This window comes from Pan troglodytes, chromosome 11 (assembly GCF_028858775.2).
Source record: "Pan troglodytes isolate AG18354 chromosome 11, NHGRI_mPanTro3-v2.0_pri, whole genome shotgun sequence".
In the NCBI taxonomy this organism is placed as follows: domain Eukaryota; kingdom Metazoa; phylum Chordata; class Mammalia; order Primates; family Hominidae; genus Pan; species Pan troglodytes.
This window is the reverse complement of record NC_072409.2, coordinates 114,988,238-115,014,370: the sequence shown is the minus strand read 5'-3', so window position 1 is coordinate 115,014,370 and position 26,133 is coordinate 114,988,238. Positions and strand designations below refer to the sequence as shown.

Here is a 26,133-nt window from a genome sequence, read left to right as displayed (position 1 = left end):
AAATCTTGAGGAAGCCCAGTGCCTAATTTTACACTACCAGGCTCTGTCAAGTTAGTGCTATTTTCTTTTTCAAGTAGCATTTAAAATACTTGATTGAAAAACATGATTTTGAATTATTTTGGATTATTTTGAAATTACTCATATTTCTGGACAGAATTGGTTTATCTTGAACATTTCCTTAGATCGAATTTTGTTTAAAAGCGAGTACCATCTAAATTTAATTTTTAAAAGACTGTTATAAATAACTGAAGTCCAGCTCTGTTGTTGCCATGAAGGTGTGATCATGAGTTGAATGCTCGGTGTCTCTAACAGGGTCTAGATGTTCATGGAAGTGGGTCTTACACAATCAGAGTCATCAGGGCCAGGAAAGTGGAAATGGGGGGGGGGGGCCCTTTCTAAGCCATCAAGTCATATCTTCTTAGCTTTGAATGAGAATCAGGAAGCCACAGGGAATGAACTGCTTCTTATATAAAAGCTATCTCATGGTCCTAAAGGCAGGGTCTGGTTGCCGGAAAAAAATGAATCACTGCCGTGCTCACATGCAGCTGCCACTGCCACTGGAGGGGCGCTTGTGCCTCCTTACTGCCTTCCGAGTTTTGCTCTGCCTCATGTGTCCAGTTAGCAGAAGCCAAATCACCTCCAGAATTCAGATCTCAGACTCCTGTTCTTGCTGCAGGGAATAGACACCGACTAACAGGATCCAGCATGGCATTGTGCTAACGTCCACAGCTTCCCATTACACATGGTTTGCATGTTGTTTTACAGTATTTATTTATTTGTTTTTTTTAATATATATATATATTTTTAGACAGAGTCTCGCTCTGTCGCCCAGGCTGGAGTGCAGTGGCGCGATCTCGGCTCAGTACAAGCTCTGCCTCCCGGGTTCACGCCGTTCTCCTGCCTCAGCCTCCCAAGTAGCTGGGACCACAGGCGCCCGCCACCACGCCTGGCTAATTTTCTTGTATTTTTAGGAGAGACGAGGTTTCATTGTGTTAGCCAGGATGATTTCGATCTCCTGACCTTGTGATCCGCCCATCTTGGCCTCCCAAAGTGCTGGGATTACAGGCGTGAGCCACTGCGTCCAGCCTATAGTCATTTTAAATACTCTCCTTATATGAACACTGTAAGGTAACCAAGATAAAATTCCAGTTTTGCACATGAAGAAACATGGGAAGAGGTCTGATAACTTGCGCCCGTTCAAACAAATTTGTTAGTGTTACAGCAGATTGTGTTGTCCCCTCTCCACCACCCTGTTCTCTTTTGTACTGGTTAATTGAGCACCAAATGACCAGAAGGAATTTCAGGGGTGCTTTAGAGGGGACCTGAAGATAGAAAGGGCACCATCATAGTTCTAGGCCCAGTACATTGCAAGAGCATATTCATGGCTGAGGCCACTTCCAACTTAGATAGGCTATTCCCTTAATTTGCTTTTTGTTTTTTGAGACAGGGTCTTTCTCTGTTGCCCAGGCTGGAGTGCAGTAGTGCAAGCAGTCACGGCTCACTGCAGCCTCAAACTCCTGGGTTCAAGTGATCTTCCCACCTCAGCCTCCTGAGTAGCTGAGATCTCACTCGTGTACTATCACACCCAACCAATTTTTTGATTTTTATGTAGAAAAGAGGTTTCACCGTGTTGCCCTGGCTGGTCTTGAACTCCTGGGCTCAAGCGATCCTCCCGCCCTGGCCTCCCAAGGTGTCGGGAATATAGGCATGAGCCACTGTGCCCAGCCTGTTACCTTGTTTTAAAGAACTAGATAATTATTGTACTAGTTGTGACATGCAATGTTGATCTCAATATATTTCTTCTTTTTTCTTAAGCAGATGAAGAACATGGAGAACCGCCATGCAATGAGCTCCCAGTACAGGATGCATTCTTACTACCCGCCTCCCTCTTACCTGGGCCAGAGCGTGCCCCAGTTCTTCACTTTTGAGGACGCTCCCTCTTACCCGGAAGCCAGGGCGAGCGGTAGGTGTCGGGTCACACAGACTGGATTTGGGGTTGAGAGAGGATGGCTATCCAGTATTCGGTCATTAGCTGTGTCTAATGGCTTAGCTGTTAGTAATTGTTGGAAAGTTTATTGCTGTGTGAAGCTTGGATAAGTATCCTTTAAAGAATTTAGTTATAAAATGACTTTGCTATGCTTGATTCTTAATATCATGTTTTTTTTCCTTTCTGGATTCCTAGAGTGACAGGAGTAAGATGAGAGACTCTCCTTTGGAAGCTAAAAATGTATTTTATGGAGGATCAATATGAAATACAGGGGCACTTTAAATGTGGTTCAAGACCTGGTATTTTTTGTGAAGTGAGTTTCTGTGTATTGAAAACTCCTTTCCCAAAGACTTTCATTTTAAAATTGAAGGCATATTCATCTTTTTGGGGAAAACAACATAACAAAACATTTTTTAATACAATAGATCTCAGAGTTTATGCAGTAGCAATGCAAATAACTCTGATATAATGGCTTTGAAATAAAAAATGACTGTTTAATGAATCAAAGCACTTTGAAATACATAGTAACTCGACTTCAATTTTAACATCCCCCAGCATTTTCACTGTGGTGAGAGGCAGGTCTTTACAGCTGCTGCGTTTCCAGATCCCGTGTTTAAGTTCTTTGTAGTTAAGCATCCTCTTTTGATGTAGGAAAGTGAGAAACATACACAATAGGCAGTAAGTGGAAATCAGGGCAGTAGAGAGTGTCTTGGAAGAGAAACCAATCTAGAAGAACTTACTCTGTACTAAATAAATGGATATGTTCATTTTCTAAGTAACTTGACTCTTTAGAGAACTTAGAGAATGAGAATCAGAACCATGCTTTGATTTCCAAATTCAGAACCAGAAAGTCTAAAATAGCTGGGTAAGTTATGCTTTATTTACCATATTAACATAAAATAAAGGACTTCTATTAATACGAAATATATAGGTCATGGGAGCCTATATAGTTTGAGCTGCAGAGAGGCCGAAGTACACATTGTTGATTGCAGTTTCACTTTTATTAAGAATCACTTTCCGTTGGGAGTGGACAAGCACAACTCTGTTTTGTAAGTATTCATCCTATATCATGTGTGCCCATAGGTCCTTCTTTCATACTGCTTTTGAGTCTATATATTTATTTGGCTTATAAGCTCCCTAAGGACAAACAACACATTTTCTATACCTTCTTACCTGCTGTGATGCCTTTTATTTATTTGTTGGTTGAGTGAATGAATGAATGAATCTGGTATTATTTTTAACTGAGTTTGGCCTGTAAGGGCGTGCAAACATGAAAGGTCAGAATCCTAACTGGCCTGTCTGCACAATTTGGGGATGAAGCAGTTAAAGGAACATTTGTTTATACAGAAAATTAAGAATGAAACCCACTTTCAGGAAGAAATTGCCTGAGCTTCTTACACCAGGAATAATGGAATATTTTTAGAAGCACTGGCGTTCTTGAGACAAAGGTGTAAATTCAGAGCAAGGCAGTAAGACAAAAATATAAGAGGCAATTTATTAGAGCAGAGAGGAGCGAATTTGGAGAGGAGCGGTAGGCATTTGAATTTATGGCAGAAAAGGAAGCGACTCAGAAGGAAAGAGGTTACAGTCCAGGAAAGAAAAAGACCAGCTGTACTAGCGCTCACAGGGAAAGAAGAATAGGTGAATACCACCTACAATTCCTTATTACTTTTCTGGCCATGTGTTTATTTGAAAGAGTAGTGTGTGAGGAGGCCCCAGGCTTAAATTCCTGGTACCCTGCTAACCCACTAACAGTTAAGTAGGAGGCTCAAGCTTTAGAAACGAGAGCTGGGAAGAACTACAGTAAAATCTCAGCACTATCTACTTTGGAATTATCTTCGAGAAGGAGTGTACAAATACGTAGAAAATCAAAATCCCAGCTAATTTTTAACAGAAGGCTTAATGCCTTCCAAATGTGTGCTATTTTGGCTTTTTTAATATTGCATGAATTTTTACAAAGCAAGTGGGAAGGTAAAGGAAGCGTGTTTGGAGGTCAGTAAGGACACCTCAAAGGTCATCTCATGGGACACTGGATCCTCAGTTTTATCAGCACTGACACAGTGGGGAGTTCTTTGAGAGCATGTTAGCCCTTCTGGGAGGTGGGGCTGAGGCTAGAGACAGGAAATGATGGGTGGGGATGCGGACATCAGTATATTCATTTGTGAGGTATCGGCAAAGGCTGGCTCATAACCAGTTACATTTAGCAGATCCGTCAAGTCTAAGTTCCTTCGGTTGATTGTGTTAATATGTAAGTTACTATTTATTCTAAATAGGGATTTCTAAATAACTTGAAAGACAGTGTTTTCAGTAGGTTTAATGTCTTCTTTAAAGTCTTATTCAAGTATAAATTCGCCCATTAAATCTATGTTCTTCAGTTTCTTTAAAAATAAATTTAAGCTTAGCTTCTCTGTCATCTAAAAAAATGAGCCCAAGTTCAGTGTCTTCCTCTGGGTTTGCTAAAGCTGGCAACATGAAAAGAATGGAATGTTGGGCGGGGGGTGGGGGGAATTTTACAGGGAAATTTTCCTTTTGTCATGTTACTGCTTTTTAATGCTTTTCTTTGTAAAAGGATGGGAGCCATTCCTTCTTTCCTTATCCTGAAAAACGTTAAGAGGGTAGGTCAGAGAGATGGTGGAGTCAGATCATGCAGGTCTTTGTAAGCTATTGCAAACAATTAGGCTTTTATTTCAAGCGAGATGGGGAGCCATAGCAGGGTTCAAGCACAGGGTGATTTGTCTGTCTTGTGCTTTTAAATGGTCACCCTGATGACTGTTTTCTTATAGACTATAGGGATGCAAGGGTGGAAGCTGGGAGACCAGTTAGAAGGTGATGGCAGTAATTCTGGCAAAAGAAGATGGTGGCTGAGTGAGGGTGGGAGCGTGGCAGTGATGACGGGTGGTCTAATTCTGGATATATTTTAAAGAGGGACCAACAAGATTTGCTGTTGGTCTTTGGATGGGACAGGAAGAGAGGAGTGAAGGATGACTCCTTAATTTTTGACCTGACCAATTGGTATTTTGATTTTCTACGTATTTGTACACTCCTCGAAGATAATTCCAAAGTAGATTGGGGTTTCCAATTATTGAGGTAAAGAAGACTATGGGAAAAATAAGTTTGTGTGCATTACGAGTTTAACTTTGCGTGTGTTAAGTTTGAGATGTCCATGAACCACCCAAGTGGATTGTTGATTAGGAGTTGGATGTGTGGAGTCTGAGGGGGAGGGGAAATATCTCTGCCGGAGATGAAGATTTGGGGGTTCAGTGCATAGGTTTGTTTGAAGTCAATGTGATGAGATCATTTGGAGAGATGAATGTAGGTGGAGAATATAAAGGGCCAGGGACTGACCCTGCGTGTCTCCCGTGTTTATGGCCCTGTAGATGAGGAGGACTAGCAAGGAAAAGAGGGAGGAGGAGCAGCCTGTGAGGCAGGAGGGAAACTGTGTGTGAGCGGTGCCTTAGAAGCCAGATTAAAGGATTTTAATGAGAGCCAAAGAGTGCTGATATGTCAAATGAGATGAGGACTGGAATCGACCATCGGCTGTTGCAAGGTGGAAATGATCAATGACCTTCTGAGTGGTCACTTTGGTGGGAGGTGAGAACCAAAGCCTGCCTGCGTATTCAGGAGTGCATGGGAGGGAAGAATTGGTGCAGTGAATACAGGCAGCTCTTCAGGAGTTTTGCTGTAAGAGGAACAGTGGAATGGGGCGTCAACCCGTGGGGAAGTGAGTTCAAGGAAGGGCCTTGGCTCCTTCTTTAAAGAAGAGAGATTTTATAATACGCTTGTATGCTGATGAGGGCGATCCCAATAGAGGGGGAATTTGTGGATACAGGGAGTGTGTGGAGGGCACAATTGCTGTAGGGGTGACCCTGAGCAAGCCAGGTGGGGTGGGAACCAAGGGTCTGCAGAGTGGGGGCCATGGTCTGATGTGGGTCTGGGAGTGCTTTGTTGTTTGTCTAAGAGGGGAGATAAGAAATAGAGAGGAAACAAACTTTATAGCAATTTGGTAGAGCAGTTTTGTCTGTTGAGTTTGATAAAATATTGGGGCTTATATTTTTTGTTTTTCATTTTTCTAGTAGCCTATTTTTTATTGAGGTAGAATCCACCTAACATTAACTATTAACCATAATTAAAGTGTACAATTCAGTGGCATTTGGTACATTCACAGAGTTGGGCAACCGTCACCTCTATCTGATTCCAAGGCACTTTCATCACCCCAAAAGGAAACCCCCCATCCTCCCTCCTCCAGCCCACTGGTAATCACTAATCTGCTTTCTGTCTCTATAGATTGGCCAGTTCTGGAATGGAATCTCATAATATGTAGCCTTTTGTGTCTTGCTTCGCTTAGCTTAAATGTTTTCATGATTCAGCTACACTGTCGTATAGATCAGTATTTCATTCCTTTTTGTGGCTCAATATCATTCCATAGTATGGATGGATATACCACATTTTGTTTAGCCATTCATCAGTTGAGGGATATTGGGTTGTTTCCACCTTTTGGGTAATGTGAATAGTGCTGCGAACATTTGTGTACAAGTCTTTGTTTGAATGTCTGATTTCACTTCTTCTGGGTGTATGCCTAGAAGTGGAATTGCTGGGTCCTATGGTAAGTCTATATGTAATTTTTGAGGAACATGTTACTGTTTTTCACAGCAGCTGCATCGTTTTACATTCTTACCATAGTATATGAGGGTTCCAGTTTCTCCACATCCTTGCCAACACTTGTTTTCCGTTTAAAAAAATAGTTTCCAGCCTGAGCAACATAGTGAGACCCCATCTCTACAAAAAAATAAAAAATAAAAAATTAGCTGGGTTTGGTGGCACGCACCTGTGGTTCTGACTACTTGGGAGGGTGAGGCAGGAAGATCACTGGAGCCCAGGCTGCAGTGAGCTATGATCACACCACTGCACTCCAGCCTGGGTGACAGAGCGAAACCCTGAGACCCACGCTGCATCCAGCACTGCATCACGACACAGCCCTGCAGCTCTGTAGCACAGGCAGGCATGCAGGGGTGCAATCGTAGCTCACTGTAGCGTCAACTCTCCAGGCTCAGGTGATCCTCCCACCTCAGCCTCCCGGGTAGCTAGGACTACAGGTGAGCACCACAACGCCCAGCTAATTTTTTTTTTCTGTAGAAACAGAGTGTTGCCATATTGCTCAGGCTGTCTTGAACTCCTGGGCTCAAGCGATCCTCCCACCTCGGCCTCCCAAAGTGCTGGGATTATAGGTGTGAGCCATCGTACCTGGCCAAGAAAAAAGTCTGGGGGGCTCTAGTAATTCATTTTTATTGTATTTTGCCAAAGTACCAGACCACGGTGGGTTGGAAACTGGAAAAAAAAAATTTTAAAGCAGGCCTCTCCTGCTCCACAGACTGTTTGAAGATCACTTGTCTAGTGCCCAGATGGAGGGTTGGCTTATATAAGAATGTGGCCACTTCATAGTAACAGATGCAAGCTGCTCGGGAAGTGGTAGTGGGAACAGCTTTGAAATGATGCTTCCCCAACTGGGGATGAAGAGACAGATCTCCACAGCAGCCCCTGTGTTTTAACAGATGCACCTCTGTCTAGAGGTGGGTGGCACTGCACGTCTGAGAATAGACATTGTTCTGTGCATGTTGAATTCTTGAGTATAAGTTGCTGGAGTACGTGGTTGGTCAACACCTGCAAAAAGGTTTAGGTTTCAGTTGGTGAAGGTAATACACTTAGATATTTTTGTCTGTTTATTTTGTGATCTCGGTTTACAAGTTAGAAATGGTGCCTTATTTCTTTTGGTTCTGTCTCAGAGTGGCAGCCTGCCGTGCAGCTTCAGCCTTCCTTCACGTCCAAGCTGCACTCTTTTCAGGAGAAAGAAACATTTAAGGTGGTGCTTACAGATCATGAAGTGTTCATGTATTTCTCGTTGAACACACAGAGGCTGTCAGCAGTTCCGTGAAGCAGGTTGCAGGGCGTCTACGTTTTACCCAAAGGTCAGATGGCCACCGTCAGTGACGGGCTCCACGGAGTTGAAGGCTTCATGCTCCTCTGTGATGTATAAGCAGCTTGCAGAGGCCTCTGTGCTCCCAAATACAACTTTTCGAATCCATCTGGCATTAGCAATGTCGTGGACCAGGGAGTCTAGCAGTGCCTGATTTCACTGATACCATAGGCCTCTCCTTCATGATGACCAGGACTGCATGCAAAATGGGTAGCTTGCACCTCAGGGAGTGGACTTGCTTAATGCTGCATGTCAGACTTGGACTTTTAGGAAGAGGTCATCTGGCTGCACCTCCCAGGCTTGCAGGTGAGAAAACTGAGGTTCTGCTCTCTGTTGGGAGCACCCTGAGATCTACTTGCTCTTGATCCAGAAAGCCAAAGGTGCCCTTTATGTGAGGTGAGGTGACATTCTGTGATGAGTGGCCATGTGGGGTGGTAGAGAATTCTGTACGTGGAATCTGAATGGGACCCATGACTTAGCAGGTTATGTGGCAGTACCAGATGCTTCCCTGAGAGCCTCGATTTCCTTACCTGCTGAGAGAGGGTGAGGATGTTGGCTCTGTGGAGGCCACACCAGTGTTGTGAGGATGAAATGGTGTCTGATGTGCAAACAAGCTCAATAATCACAAAATGCAGGTAAAGGATGGCAGGTGTTATCATGACTTTCCCCCATTTTTTCCTGCGAGGGCTGTGTGGGCATTTCACGTAGCTCTTCTTGTAGGGGAGAATGATGCTTTTGAAATGTTGTAGAGCTTGGCTGGCACGAAGGAGAGTGGGGCAAAGACTCAGAGGGCTGCGTCTGTTGTGTATGCATCCTGCGCTGAGCTGTATTTCTCAGCCAGTAGGATAGAAAAACATCAACCCTTGTCTTTCTCTGCTTTAAGGAAAGCTGACTGTGTTTTATGCAACATTTAGAAAATGCTGAGTTTAATTTGAACTTGACATTTTAGAAATGACTTATTATTTGCTAAATTTCAAAGAAAAGAGCACTTTGTAGGTAAATCTGTTTTCCTTATGTGACCATTTTGTTCTCAGCTTTAACCTGGAACGGAGAAGTAAGTGGGGCTTTCAGTGGCAACAAGGCCAGTGAATGGAAGGGCATTGGAACTATCCCAGGAGACGAGGTCTTGCTCAGGTCCCCAGCTCTGGAGCCAGTAGTAAGATGATCAATCTCTTTTTTTTTTTCACATGGAGTCTCTCTCTGTCTCCCAGGCTGGAGTGCAGTGGCATGATCTTGGCTGACTGCAACCTCTGCCTCCCAGGTTCAAGCAATTCTCCTACCTCAGCCTCCTGAGTAGCTGGGATTACAGGTGTGCGCCACCACACCCAGCTAACTTTTGTATTTTTAGTAGAGATGGGGTTTCTCCATGTCAGCCGGGCTGGTCTCGAACTCCTGACCTCAAGTGATCTGCCCGCCTTGGCCTCCCACAGTGCTGGGATTACAGATGTGAGCCACTGCGCCTGGCCTGATCAATCCCTTAGAGCTTCAGTTACATCTGGAAAGTGGAAAACAATAATAACACATGTATCTATTTTTATATATGGATCGCATAAGGAATTATGTAAAAGTATGGCAGAATCTGTCATCTCTCATGTTCTTGTATGTAGACCTTTTACCGTGCTTATGTATCTTTCTGTTTTGGCAGGTGCCTGGCAGTGGGCTGTACAAATGAAAATGATTACTACCATTAAGGAGGGCTAAGCGTATGTGTATCATGATTCTTGAAATTAGCTAGACATCATGGTCTGCCGAGTGAGGAAGATGGAGCATACTAATTTTAAGCAGATAATAAACATTTGGAAATGGCAGCTTTAAAGATGTATTTTTTAATCTATTACATTTATGATATGTTTGCCAAGTAAAACACACCAGTGCTTTGCAGGGAATATGGAGAACACCAGCAGGTCCCTTTATGCCTAAAGAATGGTACAGAAGCAAAGCTGACGTGCGGTTGGATGAGGACAAGCAGATTTCTGTCTTTCCTTCAAACTTCTTTCTCTTTCTGCATACAAAGAGCACCCCACAAGGCAAACTGTGGGCAAGATTGAGAGCTGTCGGGCTCCTAAGGTGTCCTCTGTGTAAAGCACTGCCATTTGACAAGGCCTCCTCCAGGCTGTCGTCTGGAAATAGCGGGACTTCCCAGGGGCCTACCTCAGGGAGGTCACACTCACTCATGTAAGGATAAGGTCCATTCACTGCAGCATGTTAGCAAGAATTACCAGGGTGTGTGCCCACACGGAGGGTCAGCTTCGTACTCCTCCAGGTGCCTGGCATCGTGCAGTGTTCTCAGATGGCTCCCGGGATGGTTTGTCATTTCTTAAATGAGTAAGAAACCAACTGTGGAATCTTTTCTGTTCGTTCCTCATCTACTTGGAGTTAGGTATTCCAGTGAAGCATTCAGTGAAATAAGTCAGACACCAACAAACATGGGGTACTGTCCCCAGGCCACAGACATCTTGGATTTATGCCATGTGGAATCTTCCCTTTGGAAAACTTGAATTTTAGGGACTGAATTATCTATGTGTGACTGGTATTTTGATTAAGGACGCAGCCCTGCCGGAGGGTCAGGGGTGCTTATTCAATATTCACACTTAACAGAGAGGATGGGTGTGCAGGCAGAGCGCCGTGACTCCCTGTAAGCCTTGTTGCTAGTGTTTAGGAGGAGGAGCCAGCCTACGAACTCAGATCCCTGAATTACTTTCCTGGGCGCTCTTTCTTCTAGTATGTCCTGTGTTTTTCTCTTCATTTCCTTCCTTTTCTTTTTCTTCCCTTACAAACACAAGTGCAGCTCCTCCAGTGTCTGTAAGACACTATCTGACCACTCTGTGTATAACTCATCGAGTTATCTGGATAATGCTATTATCCCCATTTGACAGATGAGGATATTGAAGCATAGAGACAGTGCCTGTTAGGTAGGGGAAAGGAGGGGTCCTGTTCCAGTGTGGCACGTGGAGGAACTGAAGCTCAGTGATGATGCTGTTTATCCAAGGCCTCACTGGGCTACAGTCTAGCACCCTCATGTCTTAAGTATTTTCAAGGAAATGGTGGCTGTGATTGGGGTTGAGAGTGCACTTGGGAATATTCTATTTGCAGGGACTAAAGGCATGGATGCAGTTTGTTTGGCTGTAATGATGAGATACCTGTCTTACAGGTAGCACATGCCTTATGCAGAAGTGCCCCCATCTGGGGTTGTCGTTCTGTAGCACATTACTGTTATAGTAAAAAAACTCAAAAGCAAACTTAAACCCTTCGGCATATCAGGTGTGGTGTTTCTCTTTTACGTTGCTATTCCCAAAGCTCAGTATAAACTTTAAGATACGTTTATGAGCACAGTAAAGTCACTTTTAATTTTGTGATTATATTTGAATTTTCCTTTTATTTAATAAGAGAGAGTCAAGTGGAAGGGTTAATATTCGATAAGGGCAGAAATCACAAAATTTAACTAGTGATTAGCTTTGAAATCATAAGTGCAAATAGAAACACAATCAGCTACTTTCAAAAATATTTATTCTCTTTTTTCCCTGTGGGCATCAGCTGTTAAGTGATTACATATTCTACTTGTTATTTTATTGTTAAACTCCTGTGACTAAGAGGCCTGGCAGTTTTCCTCAGATAATTTTTGAGGAAGATGTTATTTAATCTTCACCTAGTTTGTCAGCAGCTTATCATGAGATTGCTTTTACGACTTTAATTTATTCTGTAAAAGCTATAGATTGAATACACAGAGCAACTACACAGAGGTTTTCATTTTGGCTAAAGATTGCAGCCTAGAGAAGACACAGGGAGAGAGAGAGAGAGAGAAGCTCTGGAAACCACATTTTAGGAATGCCTAAATGGTCTGACATAGCCAGGTTGAACATATTTACTAGAAAACATTGCCTGTCCGTTTTCAATGCTGATGTTATCTTCATGGGATTCAGGTGTGGCAGTGAGTTCCCTCCCTGCCTGCTCAGTAGAGGGACCCAGCTGTCTTGTGGGTACATCACAAATCATCAAGTTGGCCAGTTTCTGTTACTCATTTAGAGACCATTTGTATTTGAACATCCCAGAGAACTGACGTCTGTCTGTTGGGCCCTCCTTGGATGTGACACTAGCCAGTTGGGTTAGAGCTTCCAGCATCCTCACTCATGAGATTTCCTCATTTGAATCTGACCTGAATCCACAGGGCCCTAGCGATTTTTTTCAGGGATGGCGTGGAGTACTTCTGGAGTTTATTTTCCCTGCTTGCCTCTTCAGAGGCACGGCCCAGGCCAAGTACAACTTGAATAACCTTCAGGGAAGGTGTGCTGTCCTTCTTTCGGCCGGCCGCTGTCTTTGAAAATTGCCTCCAGAGTTAGTGAGCAGGAACAGTTAAGATTTACAAACAATGATGAAGCTTGTCATGCATCTTTCACCATTCATCATCCAGGTGCCGTGCCTGGGCGGTGAAGTGTTCTTCATAAAAACCAGCTCAGTGTGAAATACACCTCGCTGCAATGTTTACTGCTTTGAAGCTCGTCAGCGGCCCTTTATAGTAAATCCAGATTGCGATGTGACATTACAGTATATCATTGCCCGGCGTGGTGGGGTTTACACTAGGAATGAGTGCAGTGCACACCAGATGAGGTGTCCAAATTGAGTTATGTCAGAATTTGGCTGTTATATGGGGATAGCTTTTGTTTTCTGAACACTGAAAGTTAGCTTTATATGTATTTATATTTATATATAAGCATATACTTCCCATCTTGCCCGTATACACGGGGTATACAATAGATGCTGAGGTCAGGTTCCAAATGCGCTTCCTGGTGTAAAGAATGGTGACCAGATTTTATGTGCCTTCCAAATTGTTGTCCATTGAAATTGGCATAAATGGAATCTTTGGGGGGAACTAGAGTAGATGGTTATTTCAGTTTAGAAGCAGCTTTGATTTTGCTATGTGTGAAGTGACCATATTTGCCATCCTTTCCTATGAAAACTTGGAACACTTTCTCCCGGGAGTATTGTGGTACATTGGAATGTCCGTTTGATAGGAGGGCGAAGAGGAGAAACCCATACAACTGTTGCCACCCATTGTGGAGCATCTTGCCTGTCCTGTTGAGCACATCTGCTTGGGGAGGTCTCTGAAGTCAGTGGCTTATTTATTATTTCTTTTAGTGGGTATCAAAATCCTAGTGCTGCCTAGTGTTATCTTGAAAGATGCTGCTTCCAAGAGATTGATGGTGTTTTAGCTTAAATCTGCAAAATAAAAGAGCACACTGAATTTATTGCATGATCAGGTTTATTTACATTACATTTATTTACATTCACGCTAAAAGTGCCGATATTAAAAATGAGCTCCATAAAAAAATAATATTCAGAGACAGCAGCCGGCTCTGCAGTCCCATGATCATCTGCTTAACACACATATTTTAAAACTCTCTGTTAAGTATAGCAGGATTGTTAGGAGAGTCATTTTGTGGTCTTTAAACACCTGGCTTTACATTGAATCCAGGGTCTCTCCCCCGTGTATACTTGCAGAAAATCTGGGTTAGGGATTTCGTCTACTTTAAATGCAGAGCTCAACATAGCCTTCCCAGCCATGCTCTCTGCCTCGTAGTTGCAGTGTCTTCTTACTAGAGATGATTAACTCGGCCAGGTCTGAGCTTCCTGAGGCAGCGAAAGAAACAATCACAGGTGTATGGAACTTGACCTCTAGGGGCAGTAGAGGAGCCAGAAGCTTTCCATTGGCTTTGACTCTTGGAGAACCAGAGACTATCCCCAAATCAGCCCAGTAGTTTGTTTTTATCGGGGTGGGTCGGCCCAACATGTACAATCACTTTATTAAGATTTCGAGATAAAATGTAGGACACTCAGTTAAATTTAAGTTTAAGATGTACAACAACAAATGTTTAGTATAAGCATGTTATATTTTATTATACTAAAAATTATTTGTTTCTGAAATTTAAATTTTATTTATTTATTTTTATTTATTTATTTATTTATTTATTTATTTTGTGCCCAGGCTGGAGTGCAGTGGTGTGATCTTGGCTCACTGCAACCTCCGCCTCCCAGGTTCAAGAGATTCTTGTGTCTCACCCTCCTGAGTAGCTGGGACTACAGGTGCATGCTACCAAGCCTGGCTAATTTTTTGTATTTTTAGTACAGATGGGGTTTCGCTATGTTGGCCAGGCTGGTCTCAAACTCCTGATCTCAAGTGATCTGCCTGCCTCACCCTCCTAAAGTGTTAGGATTACAGGCATGAGCCACCACTCCCGGCTTAAATTTTAGCACCCTGTATTTGTATTTGCTAAATCTGACAACCTTGTACTTCATCTGTGTCTTCTCTGAAACACCCTGGGATAGAAGGCAAAATGGAAAGTGAACAAAGGATTGCAGTACCTTCTCTAAGCATGTTCAGTAATTCTAAGGGCGGTTTCAGTTTTTTTCTTTTTTTGAGATGAGGATCTCACTATGTTGCCCAGGCTGGACTCGAGCTCCTAGGCTCAAGTGTTCCTCCTGCCTTAGCCTCCAGAGTATCATTTTTATTTCTACAAAAATAGTACAAGAGGGCAGTGCTAATCATGCTTGGAAAGCTCTTATTTTGATTGATGTTGTTTAGTAATTTCTTGGTGAAAAGTTTCTGGATTGTAGTTTATCCTCAAACATATTAACATATTATTTCTCCTTCTGCTTGGGTGATACATAGGTCCAGAAAGGTCAAAAGAATATTCTTTCTTTCTTTCTATTATATAGGCTAGACACATTCATATATGTAAATGAAAGTTAATCCACTGCTGCTCAGAACGAAAATGGAAATTTATACTTTTCATGCATTTTGTTCCGTTGTCCCCCTGGTTGTGCCAGGCCTAACAGTGACTCTTAAAGCTGTTCTGCAGGGTCAGTTCCTCAATATCTCTTTCCTTAAGTCCCCCCAGGATGTAAACCGATGGCTCAGTCAGTAAACAAGTGGGAAATCCATTGAGTGCCCGTTAGCGTCTGGGCCTAGCGTAATGCTCTGGGAGATGAACCATGAGAGAAGTCGTGGCTGCAGGGATAGCGAAAGGTCAGCGATTTTAGGGACACCTCCCTTCCCTTCCTGTCTGCAGAGCAGCCGTGCGTCTGAGCTTCTGTATGGTGTGGAATGGAGTAGCTGTGTGCCCAGCCGTCTTGACTTTATTCAAGACCTGGTTGAAGTCTTCCTCATAAACCTAAGAGGGTGTTTTCTTCTCAAATTAGAGAAACCAGGATTACAGTCAAATTCTTGATAAATGCTCCAAATATGGAGCCTTTTCCAGGCACACTTCACCTTTGTTACTTACATAGCTATAGAGGTAGGATGGAGCTAGATTGTTCTATTTGTTTGTTTTTTTAGAGACAGGGTCTCTCTCTGTTACCCAGGCTAGAGTGCAGTGGCATGATAATAGCTCATTGTAGCCTTGAACTCGTTGGCTCAAGTGATCCTCCTGCCTCAGCCTCTCAAGTAGATAGGACTACGGGTGTGCACCACCACACTTGGCTATTTTTTTTATTTAAAATTTTTTTTTTTTTTTGAGACGGAGTCTCGCTCTGTCGCCCAGGCTGGAGTGCAGTGGTGTGGTCTCGGCTCACTGCAAGCTCCGCCTCTCGGGTTCATGTCATTCTGCCTCAGCCTCCCGAGTAGCTGGGACTACAGGCGCCCGCCACCATGCCCAGCAAATTCTTTGTATTTTTAGTAGAGACAGGGTTTCACCATGTTCGCCAGGATGGTCTCGATCTCCTGACCTCGTGATCCGCCTGCCTCAGCTTCCCAAAGTGCTGGGATTACAGACATGAGCCACCGCGCCTGGCCGATTTTTAAAAATTTTTTGTAGGACAGGTTCTTGCTGTGTTGTCTAGGTTGGTCTCAAACTCTGGGCCTCAAGCGGGCCTCCTGTTTCAGCCTCCCAAAGCACTTGGATTACAGGCATGAGCCATTGTGCCCAGCCCTGTTTGTCTTTTTATAACTGCTTCATTAAAATATAATTCATATACCATAAAATTCATCCTTTTAAAATGTATGATTCATTGGATTTTAGTATATTAACAAAGCTATGGAACCATCACTGCTATCTAATTCCAGAACATTTCCATCATCCCCAAAACAATCCCCATATTACTCCCGTTTCTGCCTCCCTCCCAGCCCCTGCCAAAATACTAGTTTACTTTCTGTCTCTATGAATTTGCCTATTCTGGACTTTTTGTATAAATGGGATCATAGAATATGTGGTCTTTTGTGTCCGGCTTCTTTCATTTAGCATAATATTTTCTGGGTTTATCCATGTTGTAGCATGTTTCAGAGCTTCATTTCTTTTTGTAGTTAAATAACATTCCATTATATGGAGGGGCTTGGTTTATTTTTAGTTCAAAAACTATTAGAGGACCAAGAAATACTATTAAACCACAAGATTACCAAAGTGAAATATCTATTCTCTCATTTTATTAAGTCTCCAGTTCTTTGAATTCAACATACAAATGTAATGAGTAGAACCTCTTCTATGCAGTGAGAGGAATGTGGTGCATATGGACATTGAGCAGTCCAGGCTGTGTTGTTTTCCCGTTTTATGCTGACACTATTTCTATTAGTCTGGTCGGGCTGCTGTAACAAAAAGGCACAGACTAGGTGGCCCAACAACAGAAATTTATTTTCTCATAGTCTGGAGGCTGGAAGTCCAAGATCAAGGTGCTGTCAGAGTCGCTTTCCGGTAAGGCTTCTCTCCTGGGTTGTAGACTGCCATCTTATGTCCTCACATGGCTTTTCCTCTTTGTGTGTGTGGAGATAGACACAGAGAGAGAATGGAATGTGAGTTCTGGTCTCTCTTCTTCTTATAAGGACACTAGTCTTAGAGAGTATGACCTCATTTAACCCCAGTAATCTCCCTAAAGGCCCTGTCTCCAAATACAGTCACATTGGGAGCTAGGGCTTCCGTAGTTTTAGCAGAGAGACTACATTCCGTCACTAACACTACTGAAGGGTTTTATGTCTCTAAATGTCTCTTCTTGATGAGATTTGGTGGGTCGGTGTGTGTAAACTGAACAGAGTATGTTGTGTGTTTTCAGGTCTTACTGCCTCGATTCTGGTCTTTGCTGATCACTTACCTTCCTAACTCTCCAACACAGAGACCCCAGCCCACGTCAGGCCCTCATCTGCAGATTGCATCCCTAGAGCCAGCGGTGGCTCTCAGAGATAGAGAACGCAGTGGTCACTCACACCCCACTCACGGGAACACTTTTCCAGATTGTTGCTCTTCTTTTCCTCATTTAACTCCCTAGAATTTCATTTCATTTCATTTCTACCTCTGAATTTCAGAAAATTTCTAATCCATGCCATCTTTGCCTTTTAACAAATACTCTGCATAACCTTAAACAGTTTAACTCTGATGTACTGCTAAAGTGAGAGACTTTGCCAGTTTTCCTGGAAGATACAGCAGAATTTGGGCCTCCACACGCAGGGACGTGAATGAGAGAGCAGTGCGTTATTTCTTGATGTTATAATGAGCCAATGCAATGGTAACTTCAGAGTGAACTGGCTAACATTCATGAACTATCTAATGTCTATATAGACCATCCATATATGAAAAATAATCTTTTACTCTTGGAAGCACTTTGACATAGATCATTTTGTTCAGTCCTAACAACAATCTTACTAAGTAATGAGAGGTTTTTTCCTTCTGACACAAACTGGGTGTCCTACAATTCAATTCAATTCTGACACTAACTTTCTGAAGTTGGCCCAGATGCCACAGGTTAAGGGCTCAGTCCCACAAAACTGCCCCCATTTTAGGCTCCAGCTGAAAATGGGGTGCCCAGGTTATCCACATTTCTACCCAGCTGGCTACAAATTAGGGGTTCCTACAATCCCCCTTTTGGTCCAGTAATTCTCTATAATGACTCACAGAACTCAGAAAGTGCTTTACTTACTCTTAGCAGTTTTTAAAATAAAGGATACAACTCAGGAGCAGCCAAATGGAAGACGTGCGTAGGGCGCGGTATCTCCATGCTCTTTGAGATTTCCAGGCTTTCTTTTTTTTTTTTTTTGAGACAGGGTTTTGCTCTTGTCACCCAGGCTGGAGTGCAATGGCGTGATCTTGGCCCACTGCAACCTCCGTCTCCCGGGTTCAAACGATCCTCCTGCCTCAGCCTCCTGAGTGGCTGGGATTACAGGTGCACACCACCATGCCCAGCAAATTTTTGTATTTTTAGTAGAGATGGGGTTTCACCATGTTGGCCAAGCTGGTCTTGAAGTCCTGACCTCAGGTGATCAATCCACCCTCCTGGGCCTCCCAAAGTGCTGGGATTACAGGTGTGAGCCACCACGCCCCGGCGAGAGCTCCAAGCTTTTAATCAAGGCGTAGGGTCTTTCGGTTGACCAGCCCCCATCCTGAAGTTATCTGACTGCCTGCCACCAAGTCACTTTATTAGAATAAAAGAGGCTTCTACATCCTTACCACTCAGGAAATTCCAAGTGTTTTAGGAGCTCTGTGCAAGGAACCCAGGACAAAGACCAAATATGTTTCTGTGATACCACAGGTAGGTAGAGCAAAAATCACTGACCCTATTTTATCCATAAGCCGATGCTGAATAGAGAGAATGGGTAACAAAGCTAGGAATGGAGCAGGGTGACCTTATCTCTCCTGACCGGGTTTCTTCCTGGGACACTTTTCAGCCTCAGGCTGTCAAACCAGCATTGAAACCCTTGTCTGATGTCGTAGACCTGCACCATCCAGTACAGCAGCTACCAGCACATAGGGTTATTTAAATTTTAATTACAATGGAAAATGCAATTCCTCTGTCACACCAGGCCCATTTCAGGTGCTTTGTGGCTACAAGAGGCTAGTTATATCGTATTGGATAGTGCAGAAACAATATTTCCATCATCATAGGAAGTTGTATTCGGCAACTTTTTGGGTCTTTTACAGTGACAGGAAAGGACATTGCAGGGTTTAAACCTGAGAAAACAAGTCCCATATGCTCACAAACACCATTTAAAGGTCTTGACTTTTGTGGGAACATCAGCCCTTATTCTCATATCCTGTCGGGTTGAGGAGCTGTTACTGACGGACTTATTGAGTGACTGCTGACGGAATTAGTTGATCCTTGGACCTAACCTGTGGTGCACACTTAAAACAAACAAAAGATGATGGAAGTGAGTAACTCAGCTAGAACTTGGTTGATCTCAGTCCAAGAATAGTACTTGCCCAGAGTGGAAAACTTGTCTTATGGCCTTGGAGCACCATGTGAGCCTTGGAGACTTGGCAAGGATGCTTTCATTAAAACCAAAACTGGGGATGTAGCATTCATCCCTTATCAGATAGAAGATGTGCACATATTTTCTCCCATTTCGTGAGTTGCCTCTTCACTCTGTTGATAGTGACCTTTGATGCATACATATTTTTAATTTTTGATGAAGCCCAGTTTGTTTTGTTTCTTCATCTGTTGCCTGTGCTTTTGGTGTCATATGTAAGAAATCAGAGCTGGGTGTGATGGCATGCACCTGTAGTCCTAGCTATTCAGGAGGCTGAGGCAGGAGGAACACTTGAGCCCAGGAGTTTGAGGCTGCAGTGAGCTGTAATCACACCAGCGCTCTCCAGCTTGGGCAAAAAAATGAGACCCTGTCTCAAAAATTAAAAAATTTAAAAATTTTAAAAAGAGAAGTCATTGCCAAATCTGTGTCATATTGTCTTCTAAGCATTTTATAGTTTTAGCTCTTAGGTTTAATCCAGGTCTTTGATCCATTTTGAGTTAATTTTTGTATATGGTGTAAGGGAAGAGTCCAGCTTCATTCTTTTGCATGTGAATATCCAGTTTTCCCGGCACTATTTGTTAAACACCCTCCTTTCCTCCAGTAAATGGTCTTGGTGCCAAGAGGACAAAGTGGCAAAAGAGGAAAGTTTTGACACTTTCGATGACTGTGGCCCTTTTCTGTGAGCATCAGGGAACACCAGACATTGAATGTCGAATCCTAAGCACAAGCCTATAAAATCGGCAGTTGTTGATACACCTTGATCTCTCTGGTGAATATTTTCTCGGTTATCTTACTTTTGTTTGTCTCTCCCAGCTGTCTCAACTATATCTTTCCTACAGTTCTGAAATAAAGGCATATAGGGTAACCAGGGAAGGGAATCCTCCAAAATCATTTATAATAGAAGCAGTGAGAATAGTAGTGCATTTAAAGACTGTGGGTGATTTTCAATTTTTCTAGTTCTAAGTGACTAGCGTTTTTCTAATTGAAAGTGACTAATGGTAATTTTTAAAATACCCAGTTTTTAAGGATCATCTGTAGCTGCTTATATGTAAGAGATGGTAAGTTCCAGTGGAAAAGCCCCTATATCCTCTAGTGTCCTATAGGAATATTCCTAAAGAAACGGACTATCAGAGCTAAGAGCAGATTGGCAAACGAGGGGGGCAGATGGATAATGCCTGGCTGGTTGCAGCCTGAAATTGTCAATCACCTCTTAATGTTTACAAAAGTGAAAAGTCAATGTGTAGTTGTTTTAATTTGACACACTCTTAGGTTGAAAGAGTGTAATTGCCGGAGGGGAGAGTTAAGTGGCTGTGCTCCTTGTCAGCCTGTCTGGGTCTGACTCCAGTGCTAAGCACTTTTCTGATGAGCGATAGATTGGGTTAAATACTGGCGTAATTGCTCGCTTCCGCATACCAGTCTCGCAATGCCTTGTACTACATTTCTATCAGCACTTGCCTGAGGCTGTGAGAGTTTATGCTGCAAAGAGAGCCCGTATGTTCATTTTCATGAATCAGTGTCGGGTTTTGAAAAGCAGTTGTTACAGCGCTAAATGGACTGTAATAAATTACACCCCTCCAGACCTGTTGAGTAAATCAAAACTGTTTATGTCCATCCAAGTGGTCTTTTGAGTATAAATGACTTTTGTTTACTTATCAAACCAAATGTTTGTCTCCAGGAAATGGAGGCAGATGATTTGTTCATTTTTTAATCCTGTGAATAGCACTTCACTGCTGTGAAACCAGAGAGGAAATTCTGTGTATTGTTAGGTAGAAAAGTGCCACCTATCCCCACCCTCCCATAAGTGAAGTATCCCAAAGTCGTTTTCAAGGCTGGAGACACTTTATTGTAATTCTGCAACTCTGAGTAGCAGCCTGTCTCTACCCACTACTTCATATGTGGCAACAATGCAGAGCTCGGAAAAGCATGGTTTCTTGTCCCAGTCATTTCTATGAGAAGAAAGTGAATTTTGTAAAATATATTTCTCTCTCTTTGAATTGCTTGTCTCCACTTCTTTATGAAGGATGTGTGTTGCTTGATACTTATTTACTTGGGAGTCAAGAGAGAACTGTTGAAATGTATGCATTCCTTTTGCAAATTAGACTTATCAGAGATCTGCCCCTTCTTGGTAGGACATAGATATTGCAGTTTTATTGTAGTAGCTCTATGGTTATGAAATACCTGTTTCATATTTAATACTAGTTGAAAGAACTATCTCCTGGCTTTCTTCTTGGCTTTTTTGATGGGCCATTGTCTTCTTCCACTTAACATCTCCTGTGAGGTTATTAGGCTATATTAATAATGTCTTCTTCAGGCCGGGTGTGGTGGCTCATGCCTGTAATCCTAGAACTTTGGGAGGCTGAGGCAGGTGGATCACCTGAGGTCAGGAGTTCGAGACCAGCCTGGCCAACATGGCGAAACACCCTGTCTCTACTAAAAATACAAAGAATTAGCCGAGTGTGGTGGCAGGCGCCAGCAATCCCAGCTACTTGGGAGCCTGAGGCAATGAGAATCGCTTGAACCTGGGAGGCGGAAATTGCAGTGAGCCGAGATCACACCATTGCACTCCAGCCTGGGCAACAGAGCAAAACTTCATCTCAAAAAAAAAAAAAAAAAAAAAGTCTTCTTTAAGGAAGCCCTGATAATCCTTTCTTATTACATTTTTTCTTACTGTGTTAAATATACATAACATAAAATGTCAAAATTTGCCATTTTAACATTTTTAAGCATAACAATTCAGTAGCGTTAAATGCATTCACAATCTTGTATAACCATCACCACTATCTATTTGCAGAATGTTTTTTTATCATTCCAAACAGAAACTCTTTACCTCTTAAGCAATAACTTCCCATTTTCCATTTCCTCCTGCCCCTGGTAATCTCTATTCTACTTTCCATCTTTACGAATTTGCCTATTTCAAATACCTCATATAAATGGAATGATGCCATATTTGTCCTTTTGCATCTGGCTTATTTCGCTAAGCACGGTGTTTTCAAGGTTCATCCATGTTGTGGCATGTGTCAGAACCTCATTCCTTTTTATGGCTGAATAATATTGCATTGCCTTTGTGCGCCTTCTTTTGTTTATCTGTTCTTCTGTTGATGGGCACTTGGGTTTCCACCCTTTGGCTACTGTGAAATAATGCTGCTGTGAAGTTTGGTGTACAAGTATCTGTGTGAGTACCTGCTTTCAGTTCTTCTGGATATATATCTAGAAGTAGAATTGCTGCGTTAAATGGTAATTTTATGGTTAAGTTTTTGCAGAACTGCCAAACTGGTTTCCACAGTGTCAGCATGATTTTACATTCCAGTCAGCAGTGCATGATGGTTCAACTTTTTCCATATCCTTCCCAACTCTTGTTGTTTTCCGTTTTTTTGATAATAGCCTTTCTAATGGGTGTAAAGTGGAATCTGATCGTGAGTTTGATTTGCGTTTCACTGATGACTAATGATGTTGAGCATTTTTTTCATGTGCTTCTTGGCCATTTATGTATCGTCTTTGGAGAAATGCCTGTTCAAGTCATTTGCCCATTTTTAAATTGGGTTGTTTGGTTTTTTGTCGTTGTTGTAGGAGTTCTTTATTATGTTCTGGATACAAATCCTTTTAAGCTATGATTTCCAAGTATTTTTTTTCCCATTCTGTGGGTTGTCTTTTTACTCTCTTTAGTATCTTTTGCACAAAAGTTTTTTTTTTATTTTGATAAAGTCCAAGTTATCTAGTTTTTCTTTTGTTGCCTGTGCTTTTGGTGTCATATTTAAGAAACCATTGTCAAATCCAAGGTTATAAAGATTTATTTCTGTTTTTTAAAGAGTTTTATAGTTACAGTTTTAGCTCTTAAGATCTTTCATTAATTTTAAGTTGATTTTTGTATATAATGTAAGGTAAGGATCTAACTCTATTCTTTGGTATGTGGATATCCCATTTTCCCAACATTGTTTATTGAAAAGACTCCTTTTCCCAGTGAGTGGTCTTAGCACACTTGTCAAAAATCAGTTGACCGTATATTTGAGGGTTTATATTGCAGCTTTTGTAGTGAGTTTTGAAATCAGGAAATGTGATCCCTCTAATTTTGTTCTTTCTTTTCAGGTTATTTTGGCTATTTGATGTGCCTTGAAATTCCATATGAATTTTACAATGGGTTTTTCTATTTATGCAAAAAACAGATTTTGAGATTTTGATAGAAATTGAATTGAATCTTTAGATTGTTTTGGGTACTATTGTCATCTTAACAATATTAAGTCTTCCAGTCCATGAACACGGGATGATGTCTTTCTATTTATTTAGGTATTTAATACTTTCTTTAAACATTTTTAATAGTTTTATCTGTGCCTGTCACCTCCCTGGTTAAATTTATTTCTGAATATTATTTTTGATGGTATTGTAAATAGAATTTCTTAATATTTTGTTGCTAGGGTATAGAAATACAACTGATTTTTGTGTGTTGATTTTATATCCTGCAACTTTGCTGAATTTATTAGCTCTATCAGTTTTTTTGTGGATTCTCTAGTATTTTCTATAATAAGTTTACATCCTCGGTGAACAAAGATAATTGTACTTCTTTCTTTCCAATTTGGATGCTTTATTTCTAGTCTATTTGCTCTGACTAGAATTTACAGTATTGTATTGAACAGAGGTGGCACAAGTGGGCATCCTTGTTTGGTTTCTGATTTTGGAGGAAAGCATTATTATTTCACCATTGAATGTGATGTTTAGCTCTGGGTTTTTCATATATGACCGTGATCATGTTGAACACTAATAGCCTGATTTGCTTGTTTTCTGGACTCTTTAATCTGAGGTAATCATTAATCTATGAAGAAGTGGGTGGTGGAGTTGTCAACTGCTCAGTGATCTTGTAACCCACCCCTGCCTTCACTGGTTAGGTTGGGTTGCCCCACTCCATAGCCTTCTAGGGCTACCTTAAAGGTACCAGTAACACCCCATTTATGCCTATGCATCCTTTCCCCCTAAGAATCCTCTTCGTTTACACGATTTAGTGGATCCTGATCTAGCCCTGCTCATCTTCTGTCTGTCCTAGATAGTTCAGCTTCTTCCTTTCAAGATGCTTCCATCCCAGTGCTTACCTCCACTCTAGAGACCACTTACCAGGCCACTAAGGACCTCCTTTTAACTGTCTGCTTATTCCTGTTGCACTTAACTCCCAAATTGCACCATATGCTGGGAACAATCTTAACTCCCTACCCAGTCCTCCTAACTTCCCTCATTCACTGAGTCCTCTCCTTTAATTAGCTGTCTCTAAAACTCTTATGTCAGGATATTTTCAAAATGAATGACAAAAACAGAGTTAATTTACCGTGGCCAGTCTTGTTTTGAAATATGAAACTTCCCCACACATGCTGAAAATATTTTGTCCTGTTCTCTGTTGTATATTCTTTCTCTCGTTTGTTCTCTGGACTTTATTATTCCTTTATTGGCATTTAATGCACACCTAAGCTACAAAGAGGGCTTTGCATTATTCTCTGCTTAACTCCTATTTTAGAGCATCATACAAAGTTATTTTTATCATTTTTACCAAAAGCAATACAAGCTCACGGGGGGAAAAGTCAAATAATGTAGGAGTGTACAAAATAAAACCAGAAATTTTGTAGTGAAGTTTTATAGTTTCTTTCATATAGATACTACATATTTTTCCTCTCCCTCCTCTGTATGTTGTAGAAATAGTCATTAATACCTATAAGGGTGGACATTATACTGGCAGAAAGATTTGCCCAATTTAAAAATGGGCAAATGACTTGAACAGGCATTTCTCCAAAGACGATATATAAATGGCCAAGAAGCACATGAAAAAAATGCTCAACATCATTAGTCATCAGTGAAACGCAAATCAAACTCATGATCAGATTCCACTTTACACCCATTAGAAAGGCTATTATCAAAAAAACGGAAAACAACAAGAGTTGGGAAGGATATGGAAAAAGTTGAACCATCATGCACTGCTGACTGGAATGTAAAATCATGCTGATACTGTGGAAACCAGTTTGGCAGTTCTGCAAAAACTTAACCATAAAATTACCATTTAACGCAGCAATTCTACTTCTAGATACATATCCAGAAGAACTGAAAGCAGGTACTCACACAGATACTTGTACACCAAACTTCACAGCAGCATTATTTCACAGTAGCCAAAGGGTGGAAACCCAAGTGCCCATCAACAGAAGAACAGATAAACAAAAGAAGGCGCACACAGGCATAGAGACCAAGAGACTAGGATAGAAAGCCCAGAAATAACTCCCACATGTATGGTCAAATGATTTTTGACCAGAGTGCTAAGAACATGCAATAGAGAACATTCTCCTTAACAAATGAGCTAGGAAAACTGGCTATCCACATACAAAAAAAATGAAGTTGGACTCTTACCTTATACTAAATACAAAAAGTAACTCAAAATGGATCAGAGACCTAAATGAAGGACCTAAAATTGTGAAAGTCTTAGAAGAAAACAGAGGAAAAGCTTCATTACATTGGATTTGGCAATGACTTCTTGGATATGACATTAAAGGCTCAGGTAACAAAAGGAAAAAGAAATTGGACTTGATGTTGAAAATCTGTACATCAAAAGACACTATTCAACAGAGTTAAGAGGCACAACCTTCAGTGTGGGAGAAAATATTTGCAAATCATATGTCTGATAAGGAATTAATATCCAAAATACACAGAGATCTGCTAAAACTCAGCAACAGCAAAACAACCCATTTCAAAAATGGCCAAAGGACTTGAACAGACATTTCTCCAAAGAAGATATAGTAATGGCTAATACGCATATGAAAGGATGCTCAATATCTAATCATTAGGGAATGCAAATAAGAATGACAATGAGATACTGCCTCACACACATTAGGATGGCTACTATAAAAACAATGACACATGTTGACAAGGATGTGGAATAATTGGGACCCTTGGGCACTACTGGTGGGAATGTGAAGTGCTGTAGCCTTTATGCAG

At 41.7% G+C, this 26,133-nt stretch overlaps 1 protein-coding gene across 4 annotated transcripts in view; it reads left to right on the top strand.

Moving 5' to 3' along the window:
• DMRT1 (doublesex and mab-3 related transcription factor 1) overlaps positions 1–26,133 on the top strand; it is a 128,698-nt gene that overhangs the window by 74,572 nt on the left and 27,993 nt on the right. For 2 of the 4 annotated variants that reach the window (XM_003312019.6, XM_063788016.1), the window contains exon 4: positions 1,819–1,963. In XM_003312019.6, the coding sequence (XP_003312067.2) occupies positions 1,819–1,963 (145 nt within the window). Of the gene's footprint in view, positions 1–1,815; positions 1,964–9,603; positions 9,735–26,133 lie in introns of those variants that run through there. The other 2 variants (XM_016960523.4, XM_009456258.4) reach the window with 2 other exon arrangements.